We start from the raw sequence: 18,603 nt of genomic DNA, 5'->3' as shown, positions 1-18,603 counted from the left end.
GTGGAGAAGCCCCCCAGTCTGAAGGTGTTGGCTGCTGACAAGCAGGGTTTCAAAAAAGGTAGGAAAAAGTCCAGGCATATTTGGTAGCCGATGCTAAAGGGTGATCCAGGGGCCATCCCACTGGCATCTTCTGCTTAGTCCCTGCACCTCCTGTGACACCCCGTAGCCCCCAACCCCCAACACTCAGTCCCTAGGACACAGGCAGGCCAGTCTCCAGAGCGTTTATTCTCTCCTGGTAGGGAGGGAGTAGGGGTCCAGTGGTCTGAAGGGCACAGGTGCCTACGTGTACCACCTGAAGCCATAGGTGGAGCGGAGAATCTCCTCGTTCGTGCGCAGCCCGTAGAGCTCGCCCATCATGGGGGTCACCCAGCGCGTTGTGTGGAACACAGACTCGCCTACCTGAGGGGACAGAAGGGTATGGGTGGCGGTGCAGCTAACCCCTTAGGCCCATGCAGCCTGCGGGGACCCCACCAGGCCTGGCAGCCACTGTGCCTACACCCAAAACTGCCTTCCCCTGCTGGCACTTGACACCCACCACCCCTCGGCCCCAGGCTTTCTGTGGGAGGCTGCGTTTCTGCAGTGGCCTAGACCCCCGCCCTCCCTGCTGAGGACCCACCTTCCAATCCGGCACGTCCTTCATGATGATCGCCTCCTCCTCCAAGTTCTCCCGAAGCATCTGGAGAACCCTGCAGGGACAGGGTGGGAGGTGGGGGACAGGCCTGACCACCCTGAGGGGCCCCTGCCGAACAAACCTGCCAAATGTGTCCCTGCCCCACCTCCCCATCACCTCCTGCAGCTTTCAACCCTGCGCATGCTGACCCCTCTTCTTTCCTTTCTTCCACTGGCAGACTCTTACTGTCCTCCTGCCCGGCCCCAATGCCCCCTCCTCCAGAAGCCCTTCCATTCTCTCTCGGGTCTCTGCTGCAAATCAAGTTTGGGGCCCTCTCCAAGGACGAGGGCATCCCCTGGAGCCACGTACAAGGTCATGGCTGTCGGTCCCCATGTGTGTTCTGGCCTTATCCCACGCTGCAGGCTGCAGCACTCAGGCCTGTAACCTCCCGACCCTGGCCCCAGCAGCACACCTCCGGTCCTTCTCTGCCTGCAACAGAGGCATCAGTGCAATGCGGGCCTCGAAGTCCTCGATCTGCAGGCGCCTGTGAAACCCCAAAACCAACACTCAGGTCAGACCATGGTGGGATGGGGGGCAGATGATGAGGTCCTTGGACATGCATTACCCTGGAAAGGGGTTTGGGGGAGAGGCAAGCAAGGGGGAAGGGCTTGGGCAGTGGGCTCTGCCCACTGACAGCCTGAGACGGGGGATGGGGGGGCATGCAGTTGACACAGGCGGCGTCAGTCCACAAGACTGCTGGCTTCACACTTCCTTTTCAGTTCAAAACTTTTTTTTAAATCCTAAAAATAGCCCGGGCCTGATGACTGCAGTGAACTGTGGGGAACGTTCATCATGGGGTTCTGGACTTTACAAAATCACATCACTTTCACTGCAAGATAGCCGTGGGGGAGCAAGCATCATGGGCAGCTCCTTTCTTCTCCCTGCTTTTTGGCATCTCCAAGCCACCAGCCCCATCTGTGCTGGGAGGTGTGGGGAGAGCGATGCCCAATGATGTGGCCCGGGGAGTGGCCTCCGGCCCTGTCCCCTCATCACCAGAAATCTCACAGCAGCACAAGGAAGGGTCTGGGTGAACTTCAGCCCCCACCTCAACCCTCCCACCCCCTCCCCATCCCTCAGGACCCAGGGTAGCAGCCCCGCTCCAGGCTGCTGCCCTCACCACAGTCACACACCGTGGTTACTACTGGGTCCCTCTGGGAGACTGGGCCTGGTCTTGCCTGTCCAGTGTGGCGGCACTAGCGTCCAGCACCCGCCAGGTGCTCCTGAGTTCACTCAACAATGCTGAGCTCCCTCCACTTGCTAGGCCTTCTCCAGCACCGCCTGTGCTGGGGGTGAGCAAGCTCAAGGTGGGTGCTAAGGACACAGGACACAGAGTGGGAGAGGGTGGAGGGGCCTAGCTCGTTGGGAGCCACTGAGAAGAAGCCACGTGGCGGGGCGTCCGGCAAGCTCAGAGGCGGCAAGAGTCCCAACCAAGGCCGTTGCAGACCTGGGTCCCTCAGGCCCTGTACGGCTGGCCCGGCCACTATCTTGCATGATCTGCTTTTTAAGCCTTTATATCACCATTGCCTGGTCACCACCCACAAAAAGACAAAAACCCCCTAAGAGAGTGCATCACGGGCCTGTCCTTCCACCTCCGCGTCTGCTATGCTAACGTGGACCCTCGGGTACCCAGTGGTGGAGGTCAAGGGCACCCAGTAAACATCTGGCGGCGAGCTTCTTGCTTACTAGTCAGTCATTCCTTGAGGGTAAAGCCCAGAAATCGACTTGCTGTGTCAGGGCCTGCACCTACTGAGGCCTGAGGAGTTGACAAGGGGCCCCGAGGTACACTAAGTCCACAGGCACACGTCCCCACCCTTCCATCCTCACCAGCGCAGGGCCTACCTGCGTTCGCGGTTCCACTTCATCATGCTCCAGTACCCAAACAGCAAGGTCCCGATGCCCACGGCGAACATGCTGTAGCCTGTGGGGAGAGGGGGCGCTGCTCAGCACCTGCACGTGGGACAGGCCACCTTGTCCTTTCTTCTCCTGAAGCATAACCCACTCACTGTGCAAACAGTCCAGTAACATGAATGAGGGAGAAGGCAAAAGCCCTCACGAACCCCCTGCCAGAGATGGCCGGTACCATCTCTAATGCCTATTTTTTCAGACTACTTTTTTTTGTCTCTGTGGAAAATCCACTGGCCCCCTCCCTTGGACACCCCCTCCCCGACAGCTGCAGCCCACTCTTTATCCCATTCACCCACTCTGCGGGCAGGGGCACCAGGCTGCTACACCTCTGCCCCCATGCCAGGGTTCCTGGAAGGTACAGGACGGGCAGAGACTATGAGAGGGCCTGAGGGCCTAAACGTTTATGGCTGGGTGGCCCTGGCCCCGCCACTGACTAGAAGGTCGTTTGGTTCCCTTCAGCCAGCTGGTCCCCGTGGGGAAGGACGGTGTCCATGCTGGGTCCCAGCTCCACGGAGGTCCCGGCTGCCTGGGCCACCTCCCTGTGTGCTGCCCACAGGGGGCTGGATGGGGCTGCTGGAGGCAGGCAGTGCCCTGCAGGGGCTGCCCAGCCACCCCCTGGGCTCCCAGGTGCTGCTTCCTCCCGTCCCAGTAGGGTGGATCCCCTTCCCGGGACCCCAGGAGACAGAGGCTGAGATGAATATTTACTGAGAACCCGTGGGCACCTGTGCTGTAATTCTGACTGACAGGCCGTGGGCCTGCTGGGGTCTTCAGGGAGGTCTGGACGCTTGGGGCCTGGCTGGGGCTGGCTCGTCCTGCACCACCTCATCTTTCAAGCCTCAGTCTCTCCTCTGGACAGAACTCGTGGTTGCTGGGATGAATTGACAAGCTCAGCCAGACCGAGCTCCATTTAACACCCAGTAAAGGACCGGCAAATGGTGGGTAAAGCCACTTCCTGGGACTCGCGGGGGGACAAAGTGGGGGCTCTTTCTTCTTCAGCTCGTCTCCAGCACAAGGCTCCTCTGGCACCTCTGTTGGACCCAGAGATAAATGAAAAACTGGCTCAATTTTTTAATCCCTTTAGTTCAACCTGTTAAAAACATGAGCTCACGGTAAGGCACTTCCATGTTATGGGGGACAAGGTAGCGAGGGCACCCTGGTTCCTGTGCTCAGAAGTAGGACCTCTCCTGAGAGGGCCGAGTGCCCAGGACCGGTCCGTAGTGCACTCGTGGCTCTCCCACAATGGCTGACCACCTGTGTTGGGCACTCAACGTTCTTTCCATTGGGTGGGAGTGTTTCATCAGAGCTGCCCGTTATTTGCAACAGCTGCAGAGAGGCCCGGGGCTGCTTCTTCCGACCCAGCCCCAGGGAAAAGACTGAGAGACTGTCTTTGTGAGGACCTCTTGCCCTCAACATTGGGCACCCATGTGTGGGCCCATCTGTAAGATAAATTCCAAGACTAAGGTAAGGTGGCCTTTAAGATGATGCAGCTCTAACTCATCTATTCCCCATTGACAGTGGTGAGGCCGAGGCCCCAGGCCTTCAGGAGGTGTCTGTGCCTCCAGAGCTGCCAGTCTGGTGGGAGAGGCCAACGAGGGGCATGCCCAGAAGGGGGTGCGGGCCACGTGTAAAGAAGACCTGAAATGAATAGAAACGCATCCTGTGTTCATGGATCAGAACTTAACATTGTTCGGATGGCAGCACTCTCCAAACTGAGCTACAGATTCAACAGTCCCCATCAGAATCCCAACCTTCCCGGCCCCCCCCACATAAATTGACAAGCAGATCGTGAAATTCATATGGAAATGCAAGGGACCAGAATAGCTGAAACAATTCTGAAAAAGAAGAACAAGGTTGGAGGACTCTTCAAACTTATCACGCAGCTGTGTGTACAAGACAGTGTGCCCTGGCATAAGGATAGACATGTACATTGATGGAACAGAGCTGAGAGTCCAGAAATAAACCCTCACATTTATGGTCAATTGATTTTGGACGAGGGTGCCAAGATAATTCAATGGGGACAGAACAGTCTTTTCAGCAAATTGGACCACTGGATAGCTACATGCAAAAGAAGTGTGCTCCTTCCTCCCTCCATACACAAAAATTAACTCAAAATGGATCAAAGACCTCAATGTACTAAGAGCTAAAACATAAAACTCTTAGAAAACAGAGAAGTCATTCCCTGTGACCCTGGATAAGGCAATGGTTTCTTAGATATGACACCAGAAGCACAAGTGACAAAAGAAAAAACAGAACTGGACTTCGTTGAAATTTAAAACTTTTGTGCTGCAAATGACACCATCAATGAGCTGAAAAGACAACCCACAGACTGGAAGAAAGTATTTGCAGATCATATACCTGATAAGGGAATGGTATCCAAAATATATAAAGAACTCTTAAAACTCAATAATAAAATAACTAACCACCCAATTAAAAATGCATAAAGGATTTGAACAGAAATTTCTTCAAGGAAGCTATACAAATGGCCAATAAACACATGAAAAGATGTTCAACATCGTTAGTCCCTAGGGAAATGCAAATCAAAGCCACACTAGATACCACCTCACACCTACTAGGATGGCTAAAAGTTTTTTAAATGGAAAGTAATTAGTGTTGTCCAGATGCAGAGAAATTCGAACTCCCGTACATTGCAGGTGGGAACGTAAAATGGTACAGCCAACTTGGGAATAGTCTGGCAGTTCCTCACAATGTTAAATAGGGAGTTACCATGTGACCCAGCAATTCCACTCCACCTCAGAGAAAGGAAACATATGTTCACACAGAAACCTGTACAGGAATGTTCACAGCAGCACTGTTCGTAACAGCCAAAAGGTGGAGACAACTCAAATGTCCAACAAGTGGTAAATGGACACACAAAATGTGGTCCATCCATACAAGAGTATTATTCAGCCATAAAAAAGAATGAAGCACTGAAACACTACAACATAAGCATTAAAAACGTGCTGAGAAGTCACACAAAAAGGACACAGAGTGAATGATGACATTTATATGAGAGGCAAATCCACAGAGACAGAAAGCACTAGCTTGTCAGGGGCTGGGAGAGAATGTGGAGTGACTGCTAACGGGTAGAGCATTTCTTTTTGGGGTGATGAAAATTTTGTAAATTTAGATCATGGCGATGGTTGCATACCTGTGAATAGACTCAAAATTGGTGATCTGTACACATGAAATGGGTGAACTGTATGGTATGGCATGTGAATCTCAATAAAAATGTTAAAGATACCAGAAAAAAAGAAAGGGCCACTCACTGGGTGCAGGTGGGAGTGGAGAGAGGAGAGCTGGGGGTGAGAGGTAAAGGGAAAAGGTGGCGGTAGCAGTCACTTCGGTAGCAGCATGGATTAAAGGCGGCCTGAGCCAGCTTGGCATGTTCTGGGATGTTGGCACTGAGTGGGCTACGCAGAGAAAAGGGGAGTCGGTGCCAGGCTTGGGGCCACAGTGCCTTGACAAGAGCAAGACTGATTGGGAGAGGGCAGCTGTGGATAAGGCTGGAGGACAGAGGACAAGGGCAGGGTGTAAGACAGACTGTAGGGCCTTTGCATTTACTGTTCCCTCTGCCTGGGGAAATCCTTTTCAGAGAGGTCCTTTCGCCCATTCTGGCTAAAGCAAGCCCCAGTTATCCTAGGCCTCGGCACTGACCATAATGGGAAATTATGGAGTGATGTGTCTGTCTCCTCAGCTAAACAGTGAACTCCTCAGGACACAGCCCAGCACCACGGATGCACTTAACAATTACTAAATGCAGGTACATAAATGAAGACCACATCCCAGAAAGGAATGTGGTCTTAATATTCCTCACCCCTCTGCAACCAGGAAAGACTGGGGTGGGTCTGTATGTGCTGCAATGAAAGTTGGTGTCAAGGGCTGTGATGGGAGACCCAACCCCAACTGGTGGTATCTGAGGCACACGGGAGGCACTGCTGTATTATTAACTGATAGAGGACCGGGATATGGGCCACATTTGTCACTTAAAAATGAAAGAGATGCTGACTGTGGGAAGCCCAGGGAGACCCAAGGGCTAGGGTCCTTCTGCAGCCTGGTCACAGAACTATCCATGTATAAAAGACCTCACATCACACACCCGAGAAGTGCACTGACCTGGGTGTCAAGAAGAGACTCAAAGATTGCTTTATATTTGTTGAATCTAGGAATGAGTCTAGAGTCGAGTGCCCATGTGGTGCCAAATCTAGTCTGTAACCTGTTTTTGTATGTCCCTCGGGCTAAGAACACTTTTAGGTTTGCAAAGTTGAAAAAAAAAGCAGCAATAGTGGATAAAGACCATCTGGCAGAGAAAGCACGAACTATTTAGCCGGCTCTTTACGGATAAAGTTTGCCAACCTTTGTTCTGGATTAGAAAAAAGCCAAGAAGGGGCAGGAGAAGACCTGAGTTTTCACCTGACAGTGACTTTTCTACTGTCTGAATTATAACTTTTTTTTTTTTGAAACCATGCCCATGAATTTTTTTGCTTTTTAATTGAGGCATAATTTGCACAACATGCGCATGGTTAAATGTAAAGTTCAATGACTTGCAACAAAGTATTCATTCTTAACTCGTTTTACATTTTTTGTATTTCTCTGTTATCCTTGGGTGCAGAGTATGGGCGCCTTTTACTTTCTCGCTTACATTTTTTTGTGTTAAACCCAATAAAAAATTTTAAAACGTTACTTAGAACCCTGGACAATTTTAAGAACACATAATTCTGGGATAGCCTGAAGTTGGGGGCCACCAGAGAGGAACCACTGCACAGAACATCTTCTCTTTTTTTTTTTTCAGACCATCTTTTAAATTCCCTCGGTATTCCGAGTTTCGGCCCCAGCTTTGCTCTGGGTGGCCCCGTGGGGAGGTCGCATCCTCTCTCGGGCCTCAGTTTCCCCACCTGTGAAACTGGAACGTGGCGGAAGGATCGCGGCGCGGGCTAAATTAACCTCAGTTTCATCAATTGTAAAATGGGAATAATTAACGGGACCGACCTCTTGGGCTGTTCCGAGGAGGCAAAGGGCTTAGTAAATGCTCGACAAACTGCAGCAGTTGTCGTTATTGTTAGTACTGAAGCTGTTGGGGATCCTGGAACTCCGCTTCCCGTCATATGGAGAGGGAAACTGAGGCCCGCTAGACTCCCCGGCGTCCCGACCCCGCCGAGGCACCCAGAAGGCCCAGACCCTGACACCCCGGCGCAGGGCGACACTGACCCGACAGTCCCCGACGCGGAAGGTTCCGCTTGTAGTCGATAGGGCCGTAGCCCCCCAGCGGGGGCATGTCCTGCTTCACCTTCGACGCCGCCATACTTACAGGACCCTGCACTTCCGGTCGCGGGAGGAAGTTACGCAACGGCGGCCAACGCCATAATGAGTGTGGCGGAAGCTGCCGCGCCGGTCTCGCACACGGCTGCGAAACCTAGGGCGCTGGTGCACCTACCTACCCCGGTGCACCTACCTACCCCAGTGCGTGAGAGAGCTCGGATAGCTGGGCCCGGGATCGACTGCACGCCCCAGCTGCGGCCGTAGAGTCCTTATTTTCTCTTCTCCCACACGGGGCGTGGCTTAGTCGGTGTCAAAGCCTGCAGCCCGGCCGGTCGCCAGGGTCCTTGCACCAAAGGACCACCCATTCACCTTACCTCTGGGGCGATGTGCAGGCCAGTTAGAAACCCTCAGATCTCTTCCCCATTTTCTCCCCCTCGGGGGGCCCTGTGGGCAGCCCAGGGCTTCACAGGGTCAGGGCTGAGTACAGAAGTTGGGGGACGGCTGCTACTCAGATTCGGACTCATGAGGAGCCAATTCGGACTCATGAGGACCCAATCCCAGGCACGGATTCCACTCCCCGTGGTGGTCGGGACTCCTTGCTAGTGTCCTCTCATCGGGAACTGGACCATTCAGCGTGATCATGAGTCACAAAGCCCTAGCTAGGGCCTTGGGGGGCACCACGGGGCGGGGTCTGGGGCCCCACCCCGAGGCGGGGTGACGCCCGCGTTCACTTCACAAGGCAGAAATTGTTACCTAGGCAATAAAGGGCACCGCGGCGGTGGGGGCCCGGGAGTGGGCACATGGGGGTGGGGGTGTGCAGGTGCCAAGTGCCATGGGTTAGGCCCGAGATAGGAGTCCGGCCGCCCACCGACAGCAGCCGCCTCCTGCTCCCCACGCGCTTCAGGCGCCACTATGTCGGGCGACAAGCTTCTGAGCGAACTCGGCTATAAACTGGGCCGCACGATAGGCGAGGGCAGTTACTCCAAGGTGAAGGTGGCCACGTCCAAGAAATACAAGGGCCCGGTGGCCATCAAGGTGGTGGACCGGCGGCGCGCGCCGCCAGACTTCGTCAACAAGTTCCTGCCACGCGAGTTGTCCATCCTTCGGGGCGTGCGGCACCCGCACATCGTGCACGTCTTCGAGTTCATCGAGGTGTGCAACGGGAAGCTGTACATCGTGATGGAGGCGGCCGCCACCGACCTACTGCAGGCCGTGCAGCGAAACGGGCGCATCCCCGGGGGGCAGGCACGCGACCTCTTCGGGCAGATTGCCGGTGCTGTGCGCTACCTGCACGACCACCACCTGGTGCACCGCGACCTCAAGTGCGAAAACGTGCTGCTGAGCCCTGATGAACGCCGCGTCAAGCTCACTGACTTCGGCTTCGGCCGTCAGGCGCATGGCTACCCCGACCTGAGCACCACCTACTGCGGCTCGGCCGCCTACGCGTCGCCCGAGGTACTCCTCGGCATCCCCTACGACCCCAAGAAGTACGACATATGGAGCCTGGGTGTTGTGCTCTACGTCATGGTCACCGGGTGTATGCCCTTCGACGACTCCGACATCGCCGGCCTGCCCCGGCGTCAGAAGCGCGGCGTTCTCTACCCCGATGGCCTCGAGCTGTCTGAGCACTGCAAGGCCCTAATAGCCGAGTTGCTGCAGTTCAGCCCGACGGCCAGGCCCTCCGCGAGCCAAGTAGCGCGCAACTGCTGGCTGCGTTCGGAGGACTCCGGCTAGAAGCCGGGGCTCCCACCATTCCTGCCGCCCCGAGCACTGCGCAAGCGCAGCGCACGCGCAAGAAGCGCGCTTCCGGAGTTCCGCGAAGCCGCCGCGCGACACTGCGCACCCGCCCTTTCCTCTTTGCCACTTCGACGCCGTGCGCGGCGGTCGACCCCGTTTGGAATGCAGCTCCTCCGCCACGATCCCAAGAGAAGAAGCTTCCTCGGTTCCCCGAGGGAAGGCCCCCGGGAAGGGGCAGGACGAGAGGAGAGGGAAACGTTGCCCCCGTGCGGAATGAGCGACCGCTACGCGGCCGGCAGTGGCTGCTTGGAGAAGCTGCTGGCGAGCGGACGCGCGCGGAGGGCGTCTGTCCACAGCCAGCCGCGCATGCCGGTGAGGGACGGCGCGCTCCAGGCGCTGCCCCCCTTGGAACTTGGAATAAACTCGCTCTTTCTCGCACCTGGCTCTAGCGACTTCCCCTTTTACGGAGCTGGGGGGAGGGGATCGCTCCCTGGGAGAAGGCAGGCGCGGGCGCCCCATTTTAGAGAAAGGTTTGTAGAGGTTCTTGCTACAGGTCTGAAAAGGGAGTTGGAAGGATTCGAACCCAGACCTTTCGGGCTCCCCATCTTGGGCAGACTCGAAGGGGCTTTGGAGTCGTCCCCGGCGTCGTAATGCTCCTGGGAATGGAGGTGCTGGACTAGGGAGCAAGAACCCCAGCACCCTTCTGGTGTTTAAGGATGGTACAGCAAGGGGCGGGGGTCGCCTGTCCCTACAGAAACAGCATTTGCAAAAGAGAAAATTGATGCCCACACCGGTATCACTTGCCCAAGAACAGCCAGGATTTGCACCTAGATATGTCTGAAGTGGGGTGGGGAGGTGGTGGAAGCTCTCCTTAGTGAGGGTCCCTTCTTTGGTGAGGGTTAAGAGCTTCGGGGAAGAGTCGAGGGTGGGGCATTTGTCTGAGGGTTCATTCTTTACTCTGTTCATTCATGCATTTTTTTTGAGCGCCTGCTGTGTGCCAGGCTCTGGGACTCAGCCAAATGGCTTGGATTCATCCCTGCTGTCAGTGAAGGGAGCAAGTGAAAAGTAAAATAAAAGAATGGCGTGAAAATAAAATAATTGTAAGTTGTTGCTAAATGCCAGGTGGGGGTGAGCAAGGAGGGACTGAAGGGAACGCCATTTGAGCTGAGCCGGGAAGGAATCAAACACTGGAAACAGCAAAAGGAGTGTTCCAAGTGTTCCCAAGACAAGATGGAGCTGGTGTGTTTGAGTAATGCTAGGGACTCCTGTAGCTGGAATGGAGGGGGAAAGGAGGTGGAGAGGTAAAAGGTGTGTGTCTGGTATCTGGAGAGGGACCCCACAGGGCCTGGGGGAGCTTGGGGGTTATTTTGCCTGTGATGAGGTTACTGGGTTTGGTGACAGTGGCTGTTGTCATTTGGGGTGTATGGGAAACACCTCCCTAGGCCCTTCCTACCTGCCTCCACCAGAGCCCCACAGTACCTGAGGAGGGTGGTCATTTATGGGTCTGACCATACCCCACCCCTTGCTCCCTCACCCTCCATGGCTCTCAGGTGTCCTGGGGATTGTGTGCCACCTCTCCCCTCACTCCCTTCAAATAGGCTGTGGCCCCAACCCCCTCATTTTGCAGAGGAAGAAACAGGCTAAGAAAGGGGAAATGACTTGCTCACTCAATAAAAGCCACATCCTTCTCCCCTTGCCCCTAAGGTCCAGCCACACTACTCTCCTTTGTCCTCAACCTGCCTTGCTTGGTCTCACCTCTGAGGCTTTGCACAAGCTGCTCCCACTCCCTGCACCACTTTTCCCCTCCCTTCACGCGAGACTTGGCCTAAAAAGGTCACCTCCCGTGATACCCCATTCTTTCCCTCCTCACCCTTGTCTCAAGGTGTGATCCCAATGCCTGGGGCATGGCACGTGCCTTTTTCTGTCCACTGATTGATCTGTGTAAGCAATGGGCCTGGGGTCCTCCTGCCTCACGGCCACACCCACAACTCAGTTCAGAGGGGACAAGGTCTCAGGGACCAGGGCTGGTGTCCCATTTGTTAGCTGGATAAGATGCATGAGACTTGCCCTCTGTCCACGGAGGAGCTTGTGCCTAATCCAGCAAAGACTCACTTGAAGGCTGGCCGTGGAACCCCGGAAGCGGGCTTCTCTCAGCCAGTGTCGGGGTGTGGGGCACCAGTCATTATGTGTCACGGGTGGAGGACAGGGTTGCGTTTAATTTCAGTCATGTCTTGTACCAGTTCTATGCCTTGCCCAGGCTAGTCATGGCCACGGGGGAGGCTGGAGGCAGAGATGCCCCAATAACAAGAAACAGCAAAATATATAAGTAGGGCTTCCCTGGTGGTGCAGTGGTTGAGAGTCTGCCTGCCGATGCAGGGGACGCAGGTTCGTGCCCCGGTCTGGGAGGATCCCACGTGCCGCGGAGCGGCTGGGCTCGTGGGCCGTGGCCACTGGGCCTGCGCATCCGGAGCCTGTGCTCCGCGGCGGGAGAGGCCACAGCAGTGAGAGGCCCGCGTACCGCAAAAAAAGAAAAGAAGAGAAAAAATATATAAGTAAATAAAAGCACCTAGGAAAACAGGGTGACAGTTACTGCACATTGGAATTCACCAAAGTGCTTACAAGTCTCATTTTTGTGAATAAAATTTTCAAAGTGTGTCAACCTCTGAAAACAAATTTTCACCAGAAATTGTTCATTTCGGAGCCAGCCGGGTGGCTCCCACCCTCTGTGCTTAGAATCTAAGCACATCATGTCCTGCAGCAGACACCCAATGCCGTGCCAATCCAGAAAAGCCCACCACTCTGGGGTGGAGGCTGGTGATGGCTAGGAGCCAGGCCGATGGGCAAAACCCACTACATTCTCACTGCACTCCCCCAGCGCTGTGGGTAAACGGGCCACAAAGCCCCAGGTTCTGGTGGAAATGGAGGCCCAGAAGCAAGGGTGCGGAACCCAGTTAGGGGAAGACTAAATACCCATGACAAGTGAGGCCTGAAAGAAGCCCAAGAAGCAGGTGTCCTCTCCTTTCCTTTGCCTCCCCGTCAACCAAGCACCCTGCTGTCCCTTCCCAAGTTTCCAAGCTGCCCCAAAGCCGCGACAAAAACGTGGGATACCAGGGCTGAGGGGACGAAAAAAAAATACAGCCAACACATCATCCATTTCTTTTTTTTTTTTTTTTTGATCCATTTCTTTATTGTCCTTCAGATTCTAAAACTTCCTCATGACACAATGTATAGCCATTGATTCCAGCGTCTTTGTTTACTGGAACTTCTGTTCCGGTTTGGTGGGAGATTATTTTTTTAAACATTTATTATCAAAGACTTAGAGTCACAATAAATACAAGTGACAATCTCCTCCCCCCAACCAAAACAAACCACCTCCCAAATACCCTACACTAGTGTGACTATTATACTTTTCTTTGTTAAGGATTATAAAACTTTAGCTGTCCTTTTAAGAAAAAAAAAAAGCTCAGTCCAAGTTCTTTAGGCAAACGCCATGTGCAGCATAACTAGGCATCAAAGAAAAACCCTATGGCAGAGCAGCAAGGACTGTCTTTCCCATTATTTACACCCCTGTGATGATAATGTATTATTTATATAGAAAACTCCTCCCCGTGTCTCTCCGCCCACAGGAGAGTGATTTGTGGGACACAGGAGCCACAGGATGCAGCAGGGGTGTACTGTCGCCTCTTTCATTCCCTCTGCACTGGAGTGAGCTTTTGCTTCCTGAAGATCTTATAGTACAGACAGGACCAGAGCCGCGCCCTGCCCCACCCCCGGCCCCCACTCCCCGCCTCCCGAGGAGAGGCCACTGTTGACCTTGTCAAAGGTGTGGGTCCCAACAGTACACATGGGACACCGAGGACTGGAGTCCCCATGACATGGTCAGGATGGCCAGAGCCGTGGGCAGCTCCAAGTGGACACACAGTTATCTGTGAGAGCATCCACGTGCACACTCGGGCCCATACAGGCAGCCACTTCAGATGGGGAAGTGAGCTTGGTGAACCCCACACCCGAGTCCACAGAACAGCTGACGTTTTGAATAGTTTCCAGTTGCCATCGGGGGTTCCTGTCACAGATTCCCGGGCAGTTACAATTGTCATTTGGGACTGGAGGCTCCCACATTCTCTGGTTCTCCTGGGAACCAGATCCTCTCAGCCTACAAACTCCCAGAACTGTAGCCAATTTTGAGGCGTGGGCTTTGGGGCTGGGAGAATACCCTTAATGTTAATATCCTTCCCGTATTCAGAGAGGTATTTAATGCCTTTTCTTGCGACATTATAAATTTCATCACAGAACCATGCACTTGAGGCTTATAGAAGTTACACTGCAAAGGGGAAATTAAAGGGAAAAAGGGGGGAGATAGAAGTTTTGAGACAGTAGAAATGAATAAAGATTAAGGCATCTCACGTTCTTGACCCCCTTTTAAAAAGCTACATTTATGTCACAGTATGTCCTACTATGGGAATGTTCCTGCAAATGCTGGGCTGCAGGAGGCAGAGACAGGGTCAGGGCCCGGCCATCCCATCCTCCGCCTGTGGTGGTCAGTTTGTACTGAACTCACGAGGCCTATTCAACAGCCTGGAGAAGTCTGGCCAGGTGAGGTGAGGAGAGGTGGTTCCTGAGCATAGTGGAGAGTGAGGTTCTGATGGGGACGGGGCTCGGGGCCAATGCAAGTGGCTCAGTTTGAGCCCTGGAGTCACAGACCCAGTCAGCCCCCGCGGGGGTGCAACAACGATGGTGCACCCCCAGTGCAGAGGTGACCTTGGCCCAGACGCCTGAGTTGCTGCATAGGACTGAGGTCAGTTTGCAGGGGAGGCCAGCGGGCACTCCTTCTTGGAGGATTTGGAAAATTTGGCCCATGTCATTGAACAGAGAGAGCTAACAGCTCAGAGTAGTATAAGACAGGTATTTATTTGCCAGGCACACAGAAAAATGAGAGGAATAGAAATGCTTGCATACTCTTGATTTTTTGGTGTAAAAACACACCCTTCCCCGCTCCCCCACCCCTCCTGAAGGTCAATTTCCCCTTTCCCCCAAATCCCTGGATCTTGGAATGAAAGCCACCCTTCTCCTGCCCTCCCCTCCTTCAGCCCATCTACATTATGTACTCAAAAATCAATGAAAAATTTAGGATTTTACACAACAAAAAATTAGAATGCTTTGGAAAACTAGTTCTACGGCATGTCAAAAATGTCCTCTAAACACTGATAGTCACACAACATGGGGGGGGGCGCGGCGGCGGTTAAATGAGCCTTTATTAGAATGTTGCAGCAGTGTATTCGAAGAAGGTGGCCCTACAAAATAAGGATTTTAAATTAAGTCCCTAACTGCATGGATAGTAAAACCAGGGCTGGGGCTGAAGTGAGGAGCAGCATACCCCACCTACACACGCGTGTGCACATACACATGACACCCTCACACCTGCACAGAGCTGGCCCATGTGCAGCACACACACAACAGCTTCTGCCTTTCCTCATGGACCGATTTTTAAGGAGTGGGAGAAACCAAAACACAACACAACTAAAAGCAGACCTGATCCTTTGTAAGACATTTCTGTAGACTCTAGGGGGGGGCTTAAAAAAAAAAAAAAAGTCTGAAGGCAAACCCTGGCAGCATGGCCCTGCTTTAAGGGAAGGTTCTAAACTAGACCCAAACATGAACCCTGAAGTCTGGGGTGGGGGTGCAGGGGCGCCTCCCCACCCAGACACACCTGACAGAAGCACAGGCCAGGGCTTAGGATGTTGTCCATCAAAGTAAGTAGGAAAAGAAAAGGATTTAATAAAATAAACCACCACAACAAAAAAACACAACAGCCAGCCCCTCCAACTTCCCGCTCAGGCTCTGGATGTTGCTGCCGATTCTCTCCTCCCTACTCTGTTGACGGTTCTCGGCTTCCAGGATCCCGGGCTCTCTGGCTGGGTCCGGGTTGCAGTTTGTTCTTCTGCTTAAGTGTGGAAGGTCGGGGGTCTCTGGGACGAGCAGCAGCAGAGACCTTCTGCTGGAGCAAGGGCTGGGTGGTCAGAGGCCCACCCTCCAGGGCATGGGGGCCGTGCTTGGCAGGGAAGGTCTGCACGGTTTACATTAAACTCCATCATCGTGAGGTGATTTAAAAAAAATCTGTCAACCTAGAGATTGCCATGAAGGAAGGCAGTCAAAGATTAGGAGGCTAAGACAGGGAAAAGCAAAAACAAAACAGAATGCTCCGCTCAACTTCAGAAGCCCCGGGCGCCATTGCCCGAGCGTGTCACAGTGTCTAGGGTGAGCCGTCCATGTGCCCTTCAGGGGGCCGAAGGAGAGGGCGAGGAGCAGAACCAGCCCCCAAGGTCCGCTTTTCTGCTGGTGTTGGGCAAACTAAAGGCAAAGAAAGGAAGAAAGCCCATGGGAAAGGTCCCCAGTAATAATCCTGGTCCACCTGTGAAGTGGTCCCCCCACGTCGATGAGACTTTGCAGCCAAGATCGGAACTCTCACTTCCGCAGCGCGGCCGGCGCTTACTCGCCCTCTCGGGCAGCAGGGTGTCTTCCCGAGTGGAGGGTGGTGGGGCCAGGTGGGAGGGAGGAGGGAGCCTGTTCTCCACTGGGCCCGGCTCGCACTATTTCCACGTGGCCGACTGGGGGATGGAGCGTGGCGGGATCATGTCCAGGAGGTACTCCCGCTGGCGGTCCACAGCTGAGGAGGTCTTGTGCACCGTCAAGCTCGGGCTGACAAATGCAAGGGCCCCGCCTGCAACAGAACAGAGCAACAGGCCACAACAGCCCCAGTCAGGGGGAGGCTCCTGGGAGGACCCCAGCCTCAGCTGGGCCCACTGAGCAAAGGTGGTTCAAATACCAGCCTTGAAGCTGAAGAGAATTTAATAACTCAATCGCTTTTACAATGTTCCCAGCCTCTGCCATGGTAACCTTACACGTGGGGCAATAATCAGAGATCCTGTCATCTATCGGAACTATGAAAACTGAGTTATTTACTACAGTACTATACAGAACACTGAAAAACTGCAAATGACTGACCTGTGCAACTGAGCAATCCAGTATGATGCAATACTATGCAGTCATTACAACTGATCCTGTCCTCAAAGTTTTTAATGATATGGTAACATTCTCTCATTAAAACATTAAGAGGGACACAGAATGCTAAAGACAGCACGATCCCTCTGTAAGGTACTTCCTATTTTTTATTATATATGTGCTGGCATTTACACACGTGTGACATGTGAGTGAAGAGGTGGAGGGGGGGTGGGGAGGAGAAAGTCCTGAAGTGCAACATTTGTTCTCCTGGGGTTGACAATGGCCACTGCCATTATCTTCTCTTTTTGTATTCTCCAAATTTCCACAATGAACAAGTATCACTTCTTTTTTTTTGGGGGGGGGGGAGGGCAGTGTGCTGCACGGCTTGCAGGATCTTAGTTCCCCGACCAGGGACTGAACCCAGGCCCCAGCAGTGAAAGCGCCGAGTCCTAACCACTGGACAGCCAGGGAATTCCCCAAGTATCACACACCCACACCCACCCTGCCCCCCACCGCCCCACCAGCCTCCAACCGGCACACTTAGGTTTTGGGCTGGCCTGCGGGAAAGGACTGCCCTGGAGTCTCAGCTGCAGCAGGGACCAGAGTCGTTGTGTTACCCAGAAGTATTTTTGGTGGGTTAATATATTTTGTGGAATAAATGTTCCAAAGTCAAATGCACCACAGAACCCTCCCTGTGCATCCAAGGCCAGCACTCCAGAAACCTGCTGCTAGGTCCTGCCCAGAAAGCCACCATCCAGAAACCCAGGGCAACCAGGAGTCCAAGCAGAACTCTTCTGAGAAACGCTGCTCTTAAGCCATGACACTTTCAGGTCTAATCCCACAAATCGTTGAACACAGCAACTATTTATTCCTTCAGATTCTCTTTCGAATGTTACCCTTAATACGAAGTTTTTACATGGTACTATCACTGTGCATACACGCGTACTCTCATATTTGACTTTCCCCACTTATCTCATGTACTTTCAAATTTCCCAGAAAAGGAACTTCTGACCAGTCTATGAGTTCTTAGCTGTAATCTTAAACATGCTGAACAAAAGTATCTCTGGTTTGTTTACAAATGCTCTCTGCTCTCCAGGAGGGCCAGATTCTTCTGCAGTTGGATGAACTCCCCTGAGCTGACTCTCCTCTAGAAGGCTCTGACATTTGGGCATGTTTATAACTCATGGTCAGCTGCGTGCACAGCCGGTTTCTGTGTTTTGTTTCCACCAACAACCCAGACTTCCCAGTTCTGACTAGTGAGATGGATCTCATGATGGCGCCTCTTCTTCCTAGAGCAACCCCGGCGTGGGGGTGAGGAGGGAGACGGGACACTTGGTCCAATGAGACCTCTCACCCATCTCCTCCTCTCAGCTCTTTGTGCCTACATTTCACTGTCCAATTACTGACGGACACAAGACATATTTAACTTTCATCCTAAGGCCAGCACATAAATAATAAAAAACAGGACAAATGGTATGGGGGATGACCCAAGGACAACCCAGGGAAGGTGGGGCTGTGGCAGACTGGGGAGTGACCACCTGAGTGTCTCCACCTCCCCCGGTTGTTCCTCAAATGCCATCTCCTCAGAGGCCTTTGTTGCCAACCTCAGTTGAAATCTCAGCCCCCGCCCAAGGGTCCCCCTCCTCCTGCCTGCTTTCTCATTCTGTTTTGCACTTTGTACCATCTGACCTGTCTAAGCCAGAGGGGCTGGGAAGAGGGTGCCCAGAGAGCAGGGAATGAAGGACACTGGGTGAGCAAGAAATGAAGTCAGTGTGCCGCAAAAGGTATCAATACACTGTAACAGCAGAATCAGACATTCTCTATGGCTGGAAGGGAGAGGGGGTGAGTTGGCAAAATGAGCATCTATGCTCACAGGGTCCACTGACGGCACGGGGGTGGGGGGCACTGCCTGAACGGGTTCTGTCCCCCATTTTGGGTCAAGGGCTGAGAGTTTGGGTATAGAGGGTGGAGACACCGAGGGTGATTAGTAGTTATCCAGGGCTATCACTTGTTCAGGGCATCCTATTTAGTGAACA

At 53.5% G+C, this 18,603-nt stretch overlaps 3 protein-coding genes across 12 annotated transcripts in view; 1 reads left to right on the top strand and 2 right to left on the bottom strand.

Annotated features, from left to right (window-relative positions):
• Positions 1 to 211: 211 nt before the first annotated feature.
• Positions 212 to 7,915, bottom strand: NDUFA13 (NADH:ubiquinone oxidoreductase subunit A13). Its single transcript, XM_079917481.1, has 5 exons — positions 7,781 to 7,915; positions 2,510 to 2,588; positions 1,083 to 1,154; positions 617 to 686; positions 212 to 399 (listed from the first exon to the last, which is right to left on the bottom strand). Exons 1-5 carry the CDS (start codon positions 7,872 to 7,874, stop codon positions 280 to 282), a joined length of 435 nt encoding a protein of 144 aa, XP_079773607.1. The 5' UTR covers positions 7,875 to 7,915; the 3' UTR covers positions 212 to 279.
• Positions 7,916 to 7,922: 7 nt separating this feature from the next.
• TSSK6 (testis specific serine kinase 6) lies at positions 7,923 to 9,999 on the top strand. Its single transcript, XM_079917480.1, has one exon. It carries the CDS (start codon positions 8,744 to 8,746, stop codon positions 9,563 to 9,565), a length of 822 nt encoding a protein of 273 aa, XP_079773606.1. The 5' UTR covers positions 7,923 to 8,743; the 3' UTR covers positions 9,566 to 9,999.
• A 3,365-nt stretch (positions 10,000 to 13,364) lies between these two features.
• GATAD2A (GATA zinc finger domain containing 2A) overlaps positions 13,365 to 18,603 on the bottom strand; it is a 100,798-nt gene continuing 95,559 nt past the window's right edge. For all 10 annotated transcript variants that reach the window (XM_079916730.1, XM_079916728.1, XM_079916731.1 and 7 more), the window contains one exon: positions 13,365 to 16,286. In XM_079916730.1, the coding sequence (XP_079772856.1) occupies positions 16,156 to 16,286 (131 nt within the window). In that variant the 3' untranslated portion in view covers positions 13,365 to 16,155. The remainder of the gene's footprint in view (positions 16,287 to 18,603) is intronic.

This window comes from Stenella coeruleoalba, assembly GCF_951394435.1.
Source record: "Stenella coeruleoalba genome assembly, chromosome: 3".
Lineage (NCBI taxonomy): Eukaryota > Metazoa > Chordata > Mammalia > Artiodactyla > Delphinidae > Stenella > Stenella coeruleoalba.
The sequence above is the reverse complement of the archived record's forward strand: the minus strand, read 5'-3'. Positions and strand labels throughout refer to the sequence as shown.